Source organism: Zingiber officinale, chromosome 2A, assembly GCF_018446385.1.
Source record: "Zingiber officinale cultivar Zhangliang chromosome 2A, Zo_v1.1, whole genome shotgun sequence".
In the NCBI taxonomy this organism is placed as follows: Eukaryota; Viridiplantae; Streptophyta; class Magnoliopsida; order Zingiberales; family Zingiberaceae; genus Zingiber; species Zingiber officinale.
Window position 1 is genome coordinate 160,319,993 of NC_055988.1, and position 22,562 is coordinate 160,342,554.

At 34.6% G+C, this 22,562-nt stretch overlaps 1 protein-coding gene across 2 annotated transcripts; it reads right to left on the reverse strand.

Annotated features, from left to right (window-relative positions):
- Positions 1-446: 446 nt before the first annotated feature.
- LOC122042909 (transcription factor IIIB 90 kDa subunit-like) lies at positions 447-20,510 on the reverse strand. 2 transcript variants are annotated; one of them, XM_042603303.1, is made up of 21 exons: positions 20,320-20,510; positions 20,142-20,210; positions 19,199-19,283; positions 18,989-19,070; positions 18,816-18,891; positions 17,808-17,893; positions 17,663-17,739; positions 11,264-11,320; positions 11,027-11,139; positions 10,366-10,445; positions 10,186-10,272; positions 9,286-9,366; positions 5,926-6,072; positions 5,694-5,840; positions 3,619-3,700; positions 3,411-3,520; positions 3,177-3,257; positions 2,958-3,095; positions 1,718-1,807; positions 1,501-1,548; positions 447-927 (listed from the first exon to the last, which is right to left on the reverse strand). In XM_042603303.1, exons 3-21 carry the CDS (start codon positions 19,261-19,263, stop codon positions 703-705), a joined length of 1,872 nt encoding a protein of 623 aa, XP_042459237.1. In that variant the 5' UTR covers positions 19,264-19,283; positions 20,142-20,210; positions 20,320-20,510; the 3' UTR covers positions 447-702. The 2 variants fall into 2 exon arrangements, with proteins under 2 accessions (XP_042459237.1, XP_042459236.1); XM_042603302.1 differs by lacking the exon at positions 20,142-20,210.
- Between the last annotated feature and the right edge of the window lie 2,052 nt (positions 20,511-22,562).

Sequence of the window (22,562 nt, forward strand, 5' to 3'; positions counted from 1 at the left end):
TCAACTGAAAGTTGCATGCAAGACGGCTATTGAAGTTGTAGATTCTTTTTCGGATCAAAAATTGTTCAAAAGAGACTTGTTATTGGCTTATTCAAAATAAATTAAGATTAAATTAATCCAAACATGTTTTTTCTTTACCAATTTGAAGTTCTCATATCTGTTCATATTGATCTATAAAATAACGCTAGTAGCATCAGATGTGGCATTTAACTTGTTAAAGGGACAAACAAAGGACGGGCTCATATCAAGATGCAAATTACCGTTGCACAACATCCGAGAAAAAGAACTAAAAGAGATTACAAAATAACGTTTATATTCTTGTTCAAAAGCCACCTAGACTGCAATTGAGTTGACAACAAGCTGCTAGCGTACTATTTTAACGAACGCAGATCCAACTGATGCAGTTTACAAAATTAATAAATGCCTTACTCTACACCAAATAGAGAAGCAAAAACAAAACGACATATAATCACCATGACACAAGTTTACTAGTCATGCAGGAGAATTAAGAAACCTAGAGGTTAATTGAACTACTAAGAAGCTTGAATTGGCCCTGGGACGGATTGACGGGGGCACTAGGGGCGAACGTATTCGCCTTTTAACACAAAGAAAACTTGACAACAATAAAATATGATATAATTCATTTAAATATAGATGACAGTGGGACAAAGGTGTGATTGGTGTTGCCCCAATCATGCAAAATCAAAAATCCTCATAATCATGGTCTGCATCTCCATAGTCATATTCATCATTATCTCCCTTGTAATCATCATAACTAACATCATAATTATCATTGTCAGATGCTCCTGGCCCATCATCATCCTTGTTATCTAGAATATCTGCATGATCATCCTTCTTGTCAAGAGTTTCATCAGGATCACCAACATCCAATTCAACTTTTTGCTTTTTTGCATGGTTTTGTTCAGACTGTTGAAAGAAATGATGATCAATATAATTGAATGCGATTTAAAGGACAATGAAAGCAGATGTAGAAGATGATGCTTAAAGGATAGAATTTTATATGATGTTTGACGATATGGAATCATCTATCCAAGTCTTAAAATTGTCACGAGAATTCCAAAAGGCTCAAGTTGCCAAGCAGTCAGTAGATAAACTAAAGACAGTGGCAACTAACTTGCATACAAAACCACTTAAGTCAGCCAAAAATATGAACTCTTGTCATCATATTCTCTTGAAATTTTTTAAAACACAATCGCATAAAGTTTACACATTCGTCATGTGGAAAATTACTATGATTGAACAAAAGCTAGAAGCACCTAAATGAAATGATTGACAATATTTTCATTTTAGGTAATTTTATAATATAATATTACAATATTGCAAAACAATCAAAGTTTTGATAACATGACTTAATCGTAGATTTGAATAAGAAAAAAATCACAAAATAAATTAAAATTTTTTATTGGTTCAATCACTTTAAATAATTGAGCATAGATAAAGTACAACTAGCATTAAATACAAAAGAAAGGGAGAAAGTACCGAGAACATAGTTTCCAACGCTTCGTAGTTGACTTTTGCACTGAAAGTCTGAAACAAAACATTATACTGATTATCAAAATATGAGAAATATTAACATTCATGATTAATTTGTCTACACTGATTATCAAAATATGAGAATTATTAACATTCATGATTAATTTGTCTCTTGATGGAAATTTAATATCATAAGTGCATGCAATAATAAAATCATTCATACCTTTTTCATAAGCATCCGACGTACTGCTTCAAGAGGAGTCCGTGCAGGAATCATATTTTTAACTTCAGCAATACGTCTTTGTTTCTTTTCCTGCAACCGAGATAGCATGATAGCAAGACAAAAATAAATTGTACAAAGAGGGGAAAAACAATTAGACATATATATATTTTGAATATAAATTTGATTAAAAAAATCATGATTTTTATTGTGCAAGAAGAATCCAATAGTGGCCAAATTTGAGGAATACACACACAAATGGATGTACATACAAACACGGTTTAAGTTCAAGAAGGCATAGAGAATAGGCAGATTGGAAAATTCATATTAGAAAAAGTGAGGATAGAGAAAGAAGTTTGTCGGGAGAGGACAAGGAAATTGATCCCCCTTTGTCTTCCCTTAAAGAAAAACAAATGAGGACAGCAATCCCTTTCATCATTTCCTAAAGGAAAAGAAAGAGGGGGCAATTGAATTTTGAAATTGACTTTTTCATAAAACAAAAAAAATGAAAACTAAATAACAAACAGATTAGTAAAAAATAATAATTATAATTTCTTTTAGTTTAAATCCAGAACTTGAAATGTATTTAAGCTTTCCACTCATTTAGCAATGGCCAAAACGAGGAACTCAAGAGAAATAATTCCTCCATTTCTTCCTTCAATCTCTCAACTTAGGCAAAATCAGATGGTCAGTTGGATGCCTTATACCATTTCATTACCCAGTTTACTTCCGCTCGTGTTTCTGCCCAAGGAAACACATCCTCAAGGAGCAACTGGATGGAAGATCAGACTCCATTATTGCTCGGATACAGATCTTTTTACTAAACAATCACCTCTTGATTTGTTGCTTAGTACTACTACTATAAGCTTATTAGCTTTAATACATTTTAGGTATTCATAGTTCATATCCCCAAAATCCATTGGGTGTCAACCTCTATTGTATATCAACATGGTTTGGCATCAAGACCATGCCATAGTCAAGGCAAGAAATGAAACTGGTCACACAACTGCAACACTAAAACTTTTTGCAAAGGTTGGAGTTAACACTAAACATCTACCATGCAGAAAGAAAAAACACTATTCTAAATTTAGATGAATAACTACGGGATATGTATAAATTACATAGAAAGTGGAACATGAACATACACCAAATACAAACACATCTTATGTAATATTCGATTAACAAATACTAGTTTTGCATCAATCAAAAAGGTACACAAAAAGTATTTCATATTAATTTGCACCTTTTTGGATTTTACTAGAGCTGCATCAGTTGCTTCCACAAGTTCCTTTGCGGCTAGCAAATCTTCTGAAGCATTTGCATACATCGCTTCATATGCCTCCTTGGCAGCTGCAGCAGCAGCTTCCTTTGCTGCTTGTTCCTGCTCAACATTTATATCACAAAATCAAACCTAATATTCAAATGAAAAAAATTATGAACATTCAAGAAATTTACTCGTCACCTCAAGATACTCTTTGTTCATTTCTTCCCATATAATCTTTTTAAGTTCCTTCTCTTTCTCAGTGTGTAGATATCCATTTACCTAGCGAAAATGATTTTTCAGAAGGAACAAAAGTTCTTGGCATGCTGACAAGATAATTATTTTTCACATAGGTGATGAATGAACACAACATATATATATTATTAGTTTTAAGTTCAAGCAATTCATGCCCAAAATTTAACACGGATGACATACCTCAGCATCATCAATGTCAGAGAAATGATCACTCCCATCATTTTCAGAGTCTGAAAAACCATATTGTTCACTGAAAGTTGATGGGTCAATCAACTCATGCTCTGCAGGATCTTTCAAAAAGGAGAGAAAAATAACCAAGATAAACTACTATTAGTGCCCAACTTCATAAACTTACAAAATAAAAAAGGTGTATGGGTTTCCATTGTACCAGCACTTCGAAGTTCCTTTGATGGTTTTCCTTCAACAGGGCTAACATATGAAGTCGAATTAACATCACAGCTTCCCTCATTCTATAATAGCCCGTTGCACACGCATTTAGGTACCCAACTAAGGTTCTTCTTAAAAAATCAACAAAAGCACAGGAAAGCTACATTTTTGCATGCAAGGAAACTTGGAAATTCTTCCATGTCAATGTAGGAGTTATAAGCTGATTTTGTAGATTCAATGATGATTCTGGGCTCTATTAATGCATTTACCAAATTTTGAAACAAAAAGCATAAAAAAGACAATGAAAAATGATAGTGTAAGGTGAATATCCAAATAACTCTAAGAAGAATAATACATGAGGAACACCTTAAACTATCAAGCTTTCAGAAAAACTAATGTAGTAATGATAGGTCTCTATTATTGGTGCAAATGGAAGCTGATTGTCCTAACATGCAATATCATATATCCAAGCTGCTAAAGAAAGGCCAAACTGGGACATACATAGTGGAAGAAACTGAAAACGTCACTCATTTACACTTTTAAAACCATCAAGGAAAACACAAAGATAGCCTTTTCCCCAAAATGTAAGAGTATTTTTAACAATTGGTTCAATGCTCATCAATTAGATGGTAGGCTTATAAAATGGTATGTAAATTGGCTACCTCATACATAAGTTATAGGGAATGCTGATACTTATGATGTGACTCATATTACCCTCACTGTAGAGTAGCCTCAACTCGACACTGGCCACATTGTTGTGCTCATTGTAACCAGTATTCATCCTCATTGCATCCGAGAGGCTCAATGTATGAGTGTCATCACCGAGCTCTCTAGGTTGTGAGTTCATTGATTTCGTCATGAGAGAGTTCAGTAATTAGTTCTTGAAGAAGTGAAATATGATTAGCAAAGATGTCTCTCTGCTTTGTTCTATGTTTTGTCTTGTGTCACCCATGGATTAGTGTCTTGTATATATAATAAGACCTTGCACTGCCCTATTTAATGCTTGGAATAGTTGAGAAAATAGCAATGGTGTTGTTGAGAGGGGAAGACAATGAGGGCTAGATTCATGTGTTGATACTAGGCATACAAAGTCCATAGACCATGATGACCAAACTATTTGACAACTCCAATATAAAAATTTGGGTTGATTTGGAGGAAGAATTCATTTATTTTTATCAAATGTAATGACTAAATTTCTTTTGGTGCGGATGTTGAGTTTGTTGTTTTGCTACAAAGACAATTGTGGACAGTGGAAAGAATTTATTAGAGTTGTTAGGGATGGTGAGCTAGGTTGAGTTGATATTTTTTGGTTGTTTTACATTTATTTTGAAAATCTAATGATTCAAATGAGAAATTGTTCGAGTGAGAGTCAAATATCAAAGTAATCATTACTAACTTAACTTCTTGTTTGAAGTTGTTTTTAGAGTATGGAAACAGGAATGCAAAGTGATCTTGAAAAGGGTTTATAGGATAATTTTATCTTTTCTATTATTTAATCCCCTATCTTCAATTTATACTCCCAATAAAGCATGTTGAAAAAAATATTAGATCGTCCATCCGCCCACCTCCTCCATCTCCCCAAGTAAATAAGATGATGGATAATTTTTCACAATCTGCTCTTCTTATTATACATGCTCTTATTAGCATCCACCACTCTCTCATCCATCCTCCCAATTAATTAGGCCCAACACTTGTGTGGCTAATTTAATATGCATCTTCAGCAATTTGTGGTTTCTTTATAATTATTATTATTTATCCTTTTTTATATGGCAATTTCATTTTAATTAACTTTCTAATAATAGTATAATATCCACAAATTCAGTCACCAATACTGAAATCCACTTGAAAATTTTAAGAGGAAGAATATATGATCAATTGAAGGTGTCCAATAGTGCGAAACAAAAGTCCATTTTAATGTTTCAAAATTTTAAGAGGCATCTGACTTTTCATACTGCATAAAAATAAATAAATTAACAATAGGGGGAAATCATATCTTAATTGATTCAATAAGGAACAAAAGTAGAAGATAAATGCTATAAATTAGAAACAATAAAATTTGTTAAGCAGATGACTCACAGGGATATTTATATGCTTCTCATTTGTTTCCTGGTTATCTAGGTTGGATTCATCTGGTAATTTTATTTTTTCCATCCTCTGCTTCTCAGCACGTTGAAAGGCTGGAGGATCAGCACCACCTTGAAGTCCCCCGGATATTTCAATGAACTGGCAGAAACAAAAGAATATTTCCTATCTATATAACTCTTGGCAACATAATAAATCACTATTGTGTAAAAAAATAAGGTTGTACCTCATCATAACATTCCTTGCAAAGTCCATGAGCAAAATGAGCTGCATCAGTTTCTTTGTGCTGACATAAAAGTTTACCAGGCTTAGGTAATGGATTGGATGGAGCTTCTCCATCTACATCTTCAGCCCTAAAAAGGAACTCCTCCATCTACACAAAAACCAAAAAAAAGTTAGTAAGGATGTAGTCAACTTCCTCTCTATTTACCCACACCCTAAGTCTCAAACTAATGTTCCCTATGTTGATACTTACTTTGTTTAGATATATTAAGAAAATTCCTGTGAAACACACCTTGATCAAATATCTATGAAGCTATCCATAGTGGATTACTCGCCTAATTTACTACGAACCCCTTTTTTTGTTTTTGATATAATAAGTAGCCATCACGCTTAATTTAATCATCAAGTTTTATTTCATTTCATTCTTCGACACCATGTATCTGACTTGACACTCTTAGCAGGGTTAATTTTGTTCATTAATAAAGACTTGATAATCATAAGAGCAGTCCCAAGCAATAGAATTTATAAGAGATTGTCATCGTGTTGATGGTCATGTTAACCATGGGATGGTTTTCTAGTTCCTAACAATTGATACTTATTATAGTTGCATGAACTATGCCCACTACAAAAAAAATCATGGATTAGCAACCGAAATTTCGATCGCAAATCAGTCATTAAATACACTTAGACCGAAATTTTTGGTCGTCAATTTTTTGGTCGCCAACGTCTCCATCACTAATTAGCTACAGAAAATATATTACGTCACTAAATTTAGAGAGAACTAAAAACCCGTCACTAATTTTAGCAATGGAATTCAAAACCCGTTGCTAGTGACCAAATTTTAAATTCCATCGCTAAATTTTAGCAATGGAATTAAAAGCCCGTTGCTAGTGACCAAATTTTAAATTCCATCGCTAAATTAGCTTTTTATCTTTTTTTTATAAGTTACCCCCCTCTGCTAGAAGTTCATTTTTTCAAGTTACCCCCCTCTGCTAGAAGTTCATTTTTTCAAGTTACCCCTCTGTGAAAGTTCATTTTATTTTTCAATTTCCACCCTCTCTCGGAAGTTCTTTTGTCGTTGTCAGAAGAGAGGAGCTTGGATAGGGACACCCTTCTTACTCCGGCTCGCCGCCACCTCCGCGTCGGCCGCGCAACGGAGGTTGATTCGCATCTTTTGTCGGGCTCAGCAGTCGATCATTTCAAGAACACCATCTTGATGTTGTTCGTCGTGTAAGACTACGAAAGCCTGGAGAAGACAATGAGGGCGGTGAGGAGGAAGACAATGAGGGAAGAAGTTGGAGCAATAATCGCGACAGAAATTGTTCTTCTCGTTCTTCTTGGAGGTCTCATGGAGCTCGCCGGTCTCGTGGAGCTGCGCAGTTAGGGTACCGGCTTCGCATCGCCTTGCTTCCGACGCCCGGCATGGGACACTTAATTCCCGTGGTGGAGCTCACCAAGCACCTCGTCACTCACCATGGCTTCTCTGTCACCGTCATTACTCGCTTACTCCTGCACGGGCTCAACCCACATCTCCTCCCTCACCCTCCTGCCCATCGCTCTCAACAACCTCCCCCCTGACGCCTTTATTAAGACCACATGCATGGCCAAAGCTGTCACCTGCTCCCTCCCTGCCATCCGCCAAGCCCTCTTTGCCCTCCTCCCTGACCTCGTCGTAAACCTCTTCGGCCGCAACATCTTCTACCTCACCACCAACCCTCCACCCAAGCTCCAGCTCTCGAGAGAGCAAGGTTGTAAGTGGCCGGGGTGCGACTTCGATGGAGAAAGGGAAGAGGGAAGATGGGAGAGGTGTAGGAGAAATGAGGGAAGATAGGAGAGAAGACATGAGAGAGGAGAGGAAAGCGAGAGAAATTTGGGAAAGTAAGAGCGAATTAGCAACCGAATTAAATTGGTCACTAATTTAGCGCAAGAATTAATTTCCATCGCTATCTTAGCGATGAAATTAATTTGCGTTGCTATTTTAGCGATGGAAAATATATTCCATCGCTATTTTAGTCGCTATTCACTAATTTCCTTGTAGTGGCCCTCATGTTTTCAATTAACCCAAAATTGAACTAAAAACAAGCACCAATACAAACTCATTGAGTAGCATACATATGGAATCTCACTTTCATAAAAAATTATACTTGCAAAAATCTTTTTTTAGATGTAGTGTCCAGTATATTTCAGTTAGATCATAATTGGTGTGATGGTTTCTTAATTTCCTAACAATTGATACAAATTATAGCTATGTGAACTATTTGTTCAAGTTTTCAGTTACATAATCCAAAATTGAGCTAATAAACGCGCATGAATAGAAACTCATTGAGCATCGTACACACAAAATTGTTGAGTATCTTGCTTTCATGATTAACATCAACTTGACTGAAAAGAGCCTTTCTAGACACAATGTATAGGATATTCGAGTTAGCTCATAGTTGGTTGGATAACAGTGTTGCTCAAACTTGAGTTAGTATAAGCTACAAGATCTTTAAGACAAGGGGATCTTTTTTATCAAAATGTCTTTATTGAACAAAAATGTCTTACTATTGGCTTTGCCAAATATTGATGAAAAAGTTCATGCAAACAATGAGTTAGATTCAAGGTTTAGTTACAAGATTCAACTAACTAGCTATTGAATAAGATACTTGAAAATTTAGTTATCTCTTTCATGTGATCCCACACCCAAGATAATGTGGAAGCACATCTAGTGATGCTTATCATTGTGATCTGAAAATCGTACATTTATTAACTTTTAAGAGTATCTTATGAATGTTATTGATGTGGCATTGAAGCAACTGTCTAGCATACCACCATGAGATTATTCCTCCACTAAATACCCATAATCCATGCATATAAATCTAAACATATGTTCTTAAATTCAAAAAAAAATTACTATGATTAGTGACAAGTACCAAGCCTCCTTATATCCCTACACAAAGACATAGAAAATATGTTAGTCTCCTCTCTTCAAGCCTTGAAAGAATTGGATCTCCATATAATATCATTCTACTCTTGCACTAAACAATTCCAAAGTAACAGTATTTCACTACATTAAAACAAGTAACTAGTTTGCATGTCACATATACAAAAAACAATGTTTATATAGGATAGCAATAAGCAGTCAAAAAACCATGGTATGGCATATTCACACCATATTTTAAAAGCTAAGCCAAGCCGATCAACATACGTGAATTTTACCATTCCACTTGATCGACACCATATTTTAAAACTGAATTTATAGATTATTTTGTCATTAGATTTAAAAGTAAAATAAACACCACAAAATATGCATGAAAATGAAATCAGTTACACAATAAGCTATATCAACATTAATTAACATTTGTTCAAGTATATGAAAACTTACAGTTAAGCTACCAGACTCTGTACTTTCAAACTCTAGTAGTCGTCTAGTTAGAGTCGCTTCACAAATGTGTACAACAGAACCCTAAGTAAACACAAAAAAAAGCCTTGCATTAGTATGAAAACAATAGATAATATTTAAAATTTAGGTTTTAGGTTTGACTCTCAAATTCCATAAAATTATAATAGTAAAGGGGAATTCCACATGACATTGAATGAAATATACCAATTATATTCTCAAAAATTCATATGGATTAGAGCCCAGAGAAATTTAACCCAATAAAGTAGCATGATCAACACTTTTGGCCAAAAAATAAATAAATATTTTCAAAGTCGTTATATGTAACACAACAAAGAATTTCTTTAACACCGCATAGGTATAATATAATTGCAAAAGTTTCACATCGATTTCATAAATTTGTAAAGTATTTAAACTTGAACAAAGCTATTAACATTTGTCCGCCAAACAATAACAAGATCAAGCTATTGCAAGCACAAAGGAAAAGGAAAAATATATATATAAGAAAAACATAAATTAACTTAAAAATTTACTTGATAAAATTTCCAATTGCTAAAAAACAATTGGTTAAACTTATCTTATAAATTTTCTATATTCCCGCCACAACTTCAAGATTACTTGTGTTAGCATTTACACATTGTGGTGGAAATTACCTAGAAGGTTTTCCTTACGATATTTGATTAGGATTAATTGAGTTCCAAGCTTTTAAGTTCAACATAAAACAGGGAATCTTGTGGAACATTGGATGATGACATCCTAAATATGGATTCGCATGGTAACAGGAAATTTGGTGTCTCGTAAATTTACTATATTTTGAGATGACATCTCCAAACATCCGTATGTACACATTTAGAGTGGAAAATAGCTAGAAAGTTTTTTGCTTACAATATCTGATTTGGAGTAATTAAGTCCATGAGAATGTACAGATATGTATAATGCTGCACCACATAATCCGCTGGGTTTCCTCCCTGTCTAAAACCATTAAAAGTACAAGAAACAAATTTACTTATGCATAAGCAATTGAATTTACAAATTGAAAAGGAATATGCCAATAAAGAAGAATACCTGCATCCAATCTCTTTTCATGCTTGCAACCAAGCGAAGAGCCGTATCCGAAACTGCATTATTCTTTCTGCCTAAAAGTCCTATATTTCACAATTTTTACACAATGAATTCACTCTAGTATAGTATAATCTCATAACTGAGTTACTTTGATAAATAAATAGGGTGAAAAGCAAAAAAATGAATAAGGCTCTCTTTACTATAATAATTTACTAATTATAAAATACATATTTGCAGCCATGAAAATGTAAATATATCTTTACCTTGATAAGTTTTCTATTAAAATGAAAATAATTTGTCACAAACAAAGAGCTAGCATGTTGAGCAAAGGTGTTATTTTCTACTAAGTTTGCAATAAACATGGAAGGGAAGAGAAGTTTCTCATAAATCAACAAACAATAATATCACAATTTAAAGAAGAAACGAATAATTGACAAATAAAACTCCAATGAAAGACAAGAATTAGAGAAACCAAACTATAAGTTTGATCACTAAAAACCAAAAGAGTAAATTCAGAATAAACCAAACTGCAATCCATGCAGTCATAGGAGTCTAAGACACTAGATAAATAATGAAAGTCAAACCTTAAGATTTTCTACAGCACAAGGAATCATGTCCTGAAAAAGAATTTTTAAATAAAAAATAGAAAACAAAATTTCCTTACGCTCTGTAAAACGATTGATAAAAAGACTTGGATCCACTATATTCTGGACAATTGGGTGCTCCAAGAGCTTCAAAGTTTTACAAAGTTGCAAAAACACAGCCCCAAGCACATATCTGAAACAAAATATAAGTGAGCATTTTATCTTGTCTGCCTAGCACTAGTTGTGCTAAGGGAAAAAACCTAAGAAATTCTTGATTCAAAAGCATGAAGAGGCAAAAGGGAGGAAGATGTACATACACACTTATCTGCAAGTAGTCAGAAAAATCAATGAGAAGATAGTCCATTTTCCGTTGCCTGAAAAAAGAAACAATTAAATTGCCTGAACGAAATTCTAAATCAAGTTGCAACATTATGAATACAACATTGATATATGCTTCAAATTTGACTACTGTAGATTGAGATAAAAAGAATATATACAACTTTGTTGAAGGGCGAGACATATTTATATATAAAGTAGAAATTTAATTTAGGAAACTATAATTAGGTTAATTAACAATTAGCCTAATTGACCTATATATATTAACTAATTTGCACCAATAATATGATAATTAATATATAGAGATATATGAACTAATATACACAAATATGGTAACTAATATATACCGATAATACTCCCGTTGAATTTTCTCATGAACAAAATAACAATCAATTTCAATGTACTTAGTTCACTCATGAAACATAGAATTCAATGCAATTTGAAGAGCAACTTGGTTATCACACCATAATTGGTATTGAAATTTTAAGTCCTACTTCAGTCAAGAGTTGATATATTCATATTATCTCGCACACAGATTGAGCCATAGCCTACACTAGTTCGTGACACAACATTTTGCTTCTTACTCTTCCATGAAACTAAATTTCCTCCAACAAAGATGCAATAACCTGAAGTAGATCTCCTATCAATTTTAGAACTTGCCCAATCTGCATTTGAAAAACATTCAATATGAGTATGCTCATGATTCTTATATACAATACTCCGCCGGGTGCTCCCTTCAAGTAACACGGAATTTGCTCTAACGCTGTCAAATGATGAATGGTTGGAGATGACAAAAACTAACTAACAACATTGACTGAGTATGCAATATCTAGACGAGTCATGATAAGGTAATTTATCTTCCCAACCAACCTTCGATATCTCTCAGGATGTTCAAATAGTTCTCCATCTCCTGATACATGTTCTGAATCATTGGAGCACTAGAAGACTTTGCCCCTAATTTTCCTATCTCAGTTAATAAGTCAAAGACATATTTTCTTTGAGATAGAAATATACCATTTTTACTCCTCACAACTTCAACACCCAAGAAATACTTAACACCCAAGTCTTTAGTATGAAACTGAGTATAAATGAAAGATTTAAGAGATAAGATTCCCGTAGTATCACTTTCAGTGATAACAATATCATCTACCTCCCATAGGATCACTTTCAATGATAATAATATCATCTACATACACAACTAATAGAATGATACCAGCACCTGACTGCTTATAGAACACAGAATGATCAGACTTGCTTTTCATCATACCAAATTTTCTCAAAACCAAGTATGAGGACTCTATTTCAAACCATACAAAAATTTTCGAAGACTGCAAACTTGCCTAGACTCCCCTTGAGCAACAAACCCAGGAGATTGCTTCATATATACCTCCTCCTAAAGATTACCATGAAGAAATGCATTATTGATATCAAGTTGATGTAAAGGTCAATGATGAGTAGCAGTTATTGAAATAAACAATCGAACTGATGTCAACTTTAGGAGAAAAAGTATCAAAATAATCCACCCCATAGATCTGAGCATAGCCTTTAGCGACAAGATGAGCTTTAAATGTGGCAGCTGACCCATCCGGATTGACTTTAACTGTGAATACCCATTTGCATCCAATAGCTCATTTCCCTGAAGATAGATCAACCAAGTCCCAAGTGTCATCGTCATCTAAAGCATTCATCTCCTCTATCATTGCATATTTCCAACCAGGATGAGATATGACCTCACACACAGTCTTAGGAATAGAGATAGAATCAAGTGAAGCAATAAAAGAACAAGAGGAAGAGGAAGGAAGACGACAAGTTGTTATAAGAAACAATAGTAGGACCTTTACGTAACACAATAGGAAGATCAACACTCGGGATTGGACCTGATAATGAAGTAGTAGGTACAGGACATGAATCTAGAGGGTGACGCCTAGAATAAACTTGAATAATAGGAGGCTTGACAAAAGCAAGTTTCGAGACAAGTGCTTGTTCTAAGACAGGTGCAGAGGCTGTGATCGAATGTTGGGAAATAAGGTGAGAAGAATATACCAACAAATCATCATCCTCCCTTTGATGAGTCAAAATAGGTGAGGATGGGAAATAAGGTGTATCTTCCATGAATGTAACATCGGTTAAGATAAGATATTTGTTAATACTGGGACAATAACACCTATAACCTTTTTAAAGACGAAAATAACCAAGGAAGATACACTTCAAAGACTTGGGATCTAATTTAGTGACGTGTGAATAAACATTCCGAACAAAATAAGTGCTACCAAATATCTTGGGGTTAATATAAAACAATAACTTATTGGGAAAAAGGATCTTGTAAGGGATCTCACCATGAAGAACTGAGGATGACATGCGGTTAATTAGAAAACATATTATAGAAACTACATCAGCCCAAAAGGATTTGGGGGCATTCATTTGAAATAAAAGAGCTTGTGAACTTTCTAAAAGATGTCTATTTTTTCGTTCAGCTATACCATTTTAAGATGGAGTGTCAACACAAGAGGTTTCACGAAGCATGTCATTCTGACCCATATACGACTGGAATAAACCGGACACGTACTCCTTAGCATTATCACTCCGCAAAGTACGGATGAATGTATTGAACTGAGTTTTAATCTAAGCACAAAAGCAACTAAATCGAGAAAATAACTCAGAACGATTTTTCATTAAATATAACTAGGTTACACGAGAGTAATCATCGACAAAGATAACAAAATACCTAAAACTAGGTTTAGATAAACCAGGACAAAGACCCCAAATATCGAAATGAACTAATTCAAAAGGAATAGTAGCACATTTATTTACTCTAGGACTCGAACTAAGACCATGATGTTTCGCAAACTAACAAGTCTCGCAATCTAATGAAGACACCTTACCATATTGTGGACAAAGCTTTTTGAGCAAAGGTAGAGATGGATATCCCAACCTACAATGAACCTCAAACGGAGAAGTGATACTTGAGCAAGAAAAAAATTTTAAGAGTGGTGTGTCAAGAATGTAAAGTCCTTCAGACTCATATCCTTTACCAATAATTTTCTTCGTCAAAAGATCCTGAAACAAGCAATGGTGAAAAAAAAAAGAGATGCAACAATTATGATTACGAGTAAATTGACTGATAGAGAGTAAATTAAAAGATAAATTAGGTAAATATAAGACAAAGAACAGAGGAAGCAAAGGAGTAAGATTGATATTACTAGATCCACAAACACGAGATAGAGACCCATCGGCTAAGGTCACTGTATGAGTGTTAGCTTTGGACTAAAAAGTAGAAAATAGACTAAAATTACCAATCATATGATCCATTGCACCAGAATCAATGACCTATTTAGAGGATGAGGAAGAAGACATGCCTTTACCTGAATCAGCAATAACAGTGACAGACGGAGATGACGACTTGAATGATTCCTGATATTTTGAAAATTTGGCAAATTCTTCTTCAGAAATAAGGACTGATTTATCAGAAGTATCATTAGTGAACGTAATATGAGCCAAGCATTTTTTTGCTGATTTTTGTACTTAAGCTTTCTACACTCAAACTTTGTATGACCTAGCTTACGACAGTAATTACATACAATACCACCAGAATTTGGCGTTCAAGTTTGAAAGTCCCGGGAACCTCCTCCTTTGTTTCCAATTTGACTAGTTGATCTTCTAGGCACATAATTAGTATTGTGACCTATAAGAACACCACTGAGCAAAGTGGGTATAGTATTTTCTGTACGGAGAATGCGAGTAAATACATCTTGTAGAGAGGAGACCTCAAAATCAAAGAGAACTTGTGACTTAGCAGACTCAAAGTCAGGAGATAGGCCAGCAAGGAAGCTCATGACCGCCATCTACTCTCGTTGGATTTGTTGAACCTTCACATCAGGGCTAAAAGGCAACAACATATTAAATTCCTCATGTCTTTTTGAACACCAGAAAAAAACTAAGGCTGATCTTGTTTTTCCACACAATAAAAGACTTTGCAAACCTCATACATGCGGAAAAGTTCTTTAACAAATTTACAGTGATAAATCAAACCAATTACCTCACTATCAATATTATTCTGGATCTGAAGGAACAAGTGAGCATCCTCTCTTAGCCATGTCTGTTTTGAATCGTCTTTAGGGGGATCATCAGTCAAATGTCCATTTTTATCAATACTTCATAGATAAAGACGAATAGTCTTACTCCAATCCAAATAGTTTAAACCATTAAACTTGTGGTATATGATCTTAGAGATCACGGGCACTACATCCGTCACAAGATAGGGTTTATTCTCGGCCATAAGATTTTTCTCACGGGAATGCAGCAACAGGAAATGGAGTGCACAGATCTGTATCTTGTGTTGGAAAGACAAAACACAGTAAATGGAAGAAAGCGCAGCAACAGGGGAATGATCTCTTACTTGCGTCGGGAGGATCTGAGGGTAGACACTGGTGGTGGTGATGAATTAGGACAAGAGACAACGTAGCAACAGGAAGAAAGCACAGCTACGATGCACGGATCTCTTTCTTGCGTCGGGAGGATGAGGGCAAATTTGCCAGTGGACAAGAGGAACAGACAGCGCGATTGACAATCTCAGCGTTGCTTCGTGTTGGACGATGGCAGCAGCAAGGGAGACCTTCCTCCTTGTTGCTGCCGTCCGACGACTATTACTTCTCTCCGGCAGCTTGGTGGCTAACAGAAGGCAGCAAGGAAGGTGGCCAAAGGTTGGTCAGCAACAGCAGGTCACCAGGGCGGCAAGGGCAGTGGCTGCTGCTGTTGTCTTCTTTGGGCAGCAGTGCAAGGAGATCAAATCTCCTTGTAGCTGTTGTCGGGTTGCATGCTGGCCAGAGGGACCTACTGGCTAGCCGACAGCAAGCAGTCCTCCAAAGGTGGCGGCAACAAGGAAAAGGGAGTGCCCTTTATCCTTCTTCGTGATCGCCAGAAAATGGCGAAAGAAAAAAAAAAGGAGGGGAGAAACCTAATCAAGAGGAGGCTGTCAAAGGCGAGGAGGGTTGGAGCTCATACAATGCTATGAGTCGATCCTTGTTTTGGTGAAGGCAGAGAGGGTGTCGACAGAGAGCATCGGTAGCAGGAGCAGAGTGTGTTGAAGGAGAACGAGGTGTTGTCGATGAAGCTGAGTCGTGTCTTGGCTAGCGAGCGAAGAGTGTCAAAGGAGAAGAGGAAAGAGCGGTCGAGGGAGAAACGGCCGAGGATTAACCCAAATTTCTAATCACAAAAGCTCTGATACCATGTAGATTGAGATAAAAAGAATACATACAACTTTATTGAAGAGTGAGACATATTTATAATTTATATACAAACTAAAAATCTAATTTAGGAAACTATAATTAGGCTAATTGGCAATTAGCCTAATTGACCCATATATATTAACTAATTTGTACTGATAATATGGTAATTAACATATAGAGATATAGGAACTAATACACACAAATATGGTAACTAATATATACCGATAATAACAACCATTGCTAATCACCTTCAAATTAGTTAGTTTTTAAGTGATAACATAGAATAATCTAACTTTTTCGCTCTCATCTCTACAATAGAGAAGTATGATGAAAAAAGAAAAGCATGGTTGCATCGTGTAATATATAAAAGCAATCATATAACCCATAAGCACAGTAGAAATTCTCAGGAATATTTACGAATAAAAATTAGAAACACTAACTAGATTGATATCAAAAGTAAAAAACATGTAAATTGAAGGCTTGAAGTTTAAAACATAGAGAATTAAGGAAACAACTCAGATTTTTTAATTGCAGATATATCTGGACATGGAAAGTTATGAAATGTTCTAATATTCATACAATGAGGCTTCACCTACCCCTCCCCTACTCCAACATGATATTCTAAACGAACTGCTCATAAGTTTTTCAGATTTAGTATATTGATCAGTGTTAAGAAACAGTAGAGCAAAGGAATGGCCTTGACTACTAGGCAAGCTAAGCCACCACTAGTCAAAATGGGCAGGTTTAGATTGGGCACATATGCATCAATATCCCATGTGTAACAAAATTCTTATCCCCCATGATTAAACCACTTCTAAAAGCTTAAAAAACATATAAGCAGTGTGGCATTATTAATTGAGTGATGGCAGTCTACAACCAGATTCATGAATTAATAGTGTCATGCACAGTGAGTCTTTGAATGTACATTTACTATATCTTGGTTGTCTGCATGCTAGCATAAGCAAATCCATCAGTAATCTATTAATATGTTTACATTGAAAGATTTGGATATTTTTTATCTAAGGTTGGTAGTGGAGAAAAAGGGGATGACCTTAATGATAAAAGAGTGCATACAAATACTTGAAAAGCATAATTGAGACCACTATAGTGGTGGCATGACTTAATCATAACCAAACATTAACATGCATTTCTCACCTGCAAGCAAGATAGAGACAAGCTGCTGCAACATAAGGTAGCCTGCGTCCTTTGGTGAAATTCTTATCTACTGCCAACTTCAGAAATGGAAATGTGAGACTAAATTGCTTTTCATGTATTGCAACCAAGCTATAAAAAAAAGTACCTGATAGAAAACATGTGCATTGTCGATTAAAGGATCTCCGCCGCTAATGTCCAGGCCACTTACAATATAGCTAATCTCATCTTTTCCTGGCCAAATAAGGGGTGAAAGGAAAAAAAAACAATATTCACATAAAACTAAGAATCAAATAGGAATTTCTAGAAATATTAGGCAGGAAAAGTTAGAGAAAAAGTGATAGGAACATAATTTGAAACTTAATGCTTATAAGAAATTTTAGTCTTAATTACATTAGGCAAAATAACAAATTAAGCGCAGAAATATGAACTACTTGTATGCAGAGCATACTTGGCGGTTTCTCAATCAAGAATCAGCTAATTTAGCTACAATATTTGTGTTATAAACAAAAGTTTTCTATTCCCCCATTGATTTTGAAATGGTTTACTTGGTCGAAATTTGATCATCAATGTGCCTCCACAACAAGTAACTAGTAATTCAAATGAAAGCATTGATCTACTTGCAAATTTTAAATGAATTAAAAAAAACAATAAACAATCAAAAGAGTAGCTACATCTATCCTCTTAGAACACCAAAAGTCTAACAAGAAAAAAAAAAAGTCCTTTAGAACCTGGAGAGGGTTGAAACGTTGCCCTTGGGTCACAGTTTTTCTAGTTAAACCTATCTGGTTCAACAATTTTGTAAACAGGAACTGAATGGGCTCTAATTCTAGGTTTAATAGGTTGGACATGTTAGTCAACTAAAAAACACATCAAACAAAACCAAGCACAAGAAGACCAGATGATAGAAGACAAAACATAAACAGACAAGTCCTAAATCACACACGCCACGTGATAACTGAAACTAAAATCACAACAGGATGTTTGTAACTAAAAATTAGTGCAGAAGTTTTTTACTAATTGATGAACATTAAAATTGCAAAACACAGAAGCATAACCATGGAATTCCATCACAAATACACCCAGATTTGCATAAACGATCAAATTGCATATCCTAGATTACAAAAAGTTAAGATTTTTTCCTATGTGAATTTACCTCTCTTTAGAGTTCTTTCATATGATCCAGATAATTCATGTTGCAAAATCTTCAAGAGATTACCAGTTAGTTGACTCTGCGAAAAAAAGAAAATAAATAAATAAAAAAATAAGTTTAGGTGAAAAAATAAATTTAGGTTACTTAAAGGCTCCATGGGCCAACACATGACAAACCTGACCACTACTATCCTTCGCAAAAGTGGGACCAGTGTAGTAAATATCTTGATCGAGAATCCTTCCACATAAGGCACAGCACCTGAAACAGTATCAAAAAGAATTTAATGAAATACAATACGAATAGGTTATCCTTCAAATCCTATTCAAAAAGTGCCAACATAAACAAACAAACAAACTTGCTCATATCAATAATATAGAACAACTAACACATATCCATTGTCAGGATCCCTAAAGATTGGGCATTCGTCGTCACAATGACTACACCAACCCATTGCCAATGACTGAAATCGACCTACACATGATCAGTAAATTAGCAGAGTATTGAGAAAAATGAAATATACTATTTACAAAGTAGTGTGTGCATTTATAAATAGAGAGTATTACAAATATCAATATGCTAACTCAGACCAATAGAAGGACATGTAAGAGAAATTAGACAACATCCATAGATCAAAAAAGAAACACACTAAGAATCTGAAAGGACATAACATCAACACAAACACTAACAACAATTGGCATGCCCGATCGCATGTAAGTACTAAGCAGCACAAGATAACAAGAGAAAAGATCACATACAACGATATCAAATGCCAAAATACCTTACAATAAAAAATATGCAGATTAATTACAGAAAATATCCATGAAGAATCATAAATAACAAGAAATGACAAATTTGACCGATGAGAATACCACGAGGTAACAAAATCAGTAAGTAAATAATCCAATTTTTCATAGTATGCCCTAACCTAATGTAAACATCTGTTGTACATCGGCCAACATTGAGAAAAAAAATGCATGATAAATCTAAAATACCACATAACAGTCAATAATTAATAGCTGATAATGACAACATATACTAAACGTACAATAAACAATAACTAATTAACATGAATAGAAGTTTATAGGCTAACACGATGCAGATGATCAGCAAAAACAACCAGAGTTCATGAAGGATATATGAGCAACTACAAGAAAAAACTACATAAAGTATCACAATTCTAAGTGTGCATACGCTGCGCTCCAGATTTAACCTGTAGGCGAACTAGGGGAAGGCCGTGAAACCCATAATAAAAATAAATAAATAAATAAAGTATTACAAAAATCTCTTGTAAAGTTAGGTTTACCAATCCCCGATAATACAAACTCTTACAATTCAATAAGAAAGATGAAAAGACGCTAACTTCTTCCCCATGATTTACCGAAGCAGAACGCTCCGTTGCTGCAAGGATCAATACTCGATCACAGAGGGTTTCTCAAGACAGAGAACAATGGTGAAACCATATCACATCGATCCTATTCAACAATACCACAAGGAAACAAAATCTTACCCGACAAGGAGCACACGTTCTCACAGGCGTGTCGCGAACTCGCGGCTGCCGAAGAAACGCCAGAAGGGGAGAGGGAGAGAGAGGCGGAGCAAACTGCGCGGAAAGGAGAAGGAGAGAGAGGCGGAGCAAACTGCGCCGACAAGATTGGCGGCCGACGTTTTTCCGAACGTGGGAGTAGGAAAGGGTTTTAAAAAGCCCCAAAACTTTTACTTAATCAAACCCGGCTAAACTGAATATTTAATAGAATATTATATAATTTTTAATTACTCCATTGTTATTTGGGCAATTTATCAAAGGGAGTAACTAGAGATCTGAATTTCTCAAAAAGTGTATATTACTTTGATATTTAATAAAGAACGTATTTGTTTAAGTGTATTTCCTATTTTGCCCTCATAATTTGACTTTTTTTATCCTTTTTCTTTTCTCCATTGTATTTCTCTCTATTCTCTTTTTTGTATCGACATGCAGCACATATAAATAACACTAGTCAATCTTTTAATAACATTTTAATACATTTGAAGAAGCAAAAATAAATAATGAATAGTATATTTGAATTCCTTGAAATTTCAGAAATCCATTGGAACTCAAATGAGTGTAATCGGAGCTCTCTAAGTTCATCAGTGGGTTTCGGTCAAAATTTACTGATGGACCTAGAGAGCTCTGATTGCACCCATTTCAGTTTATATGGATTTCTGAAATTACAAGAAGTTCAAATATGGTGTTCATTATTTATTTTGACTTTTCATAGATGTTAACATGAAAAATGAAAGATTCATCAAAAACGTCCATTAGTGGGTTTTGACCGAAACCCACTGATGGACTTAGAGAGCTCTGATTACACTCATTTGAGTTCCAATGAATTTCTAAAATTTCAAGGAATTTAAATATGTTATTCATTGTTTATTTTTGCTTGTTCAAATGTATTAAAATGTTATTAAAATATTGACTAGTGTTATTCATATGTGTTGCATGTCGATAAAAAAAAAAGAGAAGAGAGAGAAATACAATGGAGAAAAGAAAAAGGATAAAAAAAGTCAAATTGTCAGGAGGGTAAAATAGGAAATGCACTTAAAACAAGTGTGTTATTTAGTAAATATCAAAGTAGTGTACGTCTTTTGGTAAATTCAGATCTCTACCTATGCCCTTTGGTAAATTATCGTTGTTATTTTTAGAAATATTAAATTTATTTAATTCCGCCTGGTGTATTTGTCATATTTACCCTATGTTTGAATGGGATAAGCGAAAGTTCATTACCGGAAGACGAAGGAACGGAAAGGGAAGGAAAGTAAAATATTTATATTTTTCAGGAGGGAGGGAAGGTTTAACATGTGTTACTGTGTTTGGGAGGAAAGTGAGAGTAATAAAGGTTAAATATATAAAGTTATAAAATTATCCTCACTTTTGTTAAAGACATACGTGTTCAAAAACCTAGTGCATGTTGCATACATTTATTAGTTAAGACATGCGTTTAAACAATTATAGCTCAATTGTTAAAGTTAGCGTCAGCATCGAAATCGACATCGACGTTAAGTCGATGTCGGCGTCAAAATCAGCATTGAAGTCAGCATCGGCATCGAAATCATCATCGGCATCGACAGAGTGTGAGTGGTAAACGATACGAGTCGAGTGGTGCGAATGTTTTAAATCACTACACAAAGAATACCTAAAATAATAATTTTTGAAATTAATATAATAAAACATGGAAAAAATTGAAACATAAATTTTTTTTTAGTTCCCTTTGCCCTTGCGTAAGCAATTCCTTTATTTCATAGGTAAAGAAGGTTAAAGCTTATCTTTCCTTACCTTTTCTTTCTGTAGCTCACTTCCTCCCAAATATAGTTTCAAATTTCCCTTCTTCTTACTTACCCTTCTCTCCCCTTCCCTCACCTCCTCTCAAACAGTGCATTTGAGTATATAATATATATATATATATATATATATATATATATATATATATATATATATATATATATATATATATATATATATATATATATATATATTTCAATCCGATCCCACCAAAATTTTCCTTATCCTATTTACTTCGGAGCGCGGATGATATAAAGGATAGATTACACATCAATGAATATATTTTCCGTTGTTTACTCATAATAAAAAACATGGGCCGATAGATTTTACATACATCCATGGATCAAATTTGATATGTTTTTTCGTCCATCTAAAAATAGACGGAAGCAACTTTCCATCCGTCCTTTACTTCCCGGTTATTCGATAGTTGCGTG

What these genes read in the sequence shown, in the direction of transcription:
- LOC122042909 (XM_042603302.1), bottom strand. Translation starts at nt 19,263, where the DNA reads ATGGGTTGGTGTAGTCATTGTGACGACGAATGCCCAATCTTTAGGGAT. An exon ending in GACTACTTGCAGATAAGTGT is followed by an intron (nt 11,140 to 11,263) that starts GTATGTACATCT and finishes ATTTTGTTTCAG; the next exon opens with ATATGTGCTTGGGGCTGTGT. An exon ending in AGAAGCATATAAATATCCCT is followed by an intron (nt 3,701 to 5,693) that starts GTGAGTCATCTG and finishes GGGCTATTATAG; the next exon opens with AATGAGGGAAGCTGTGATGT.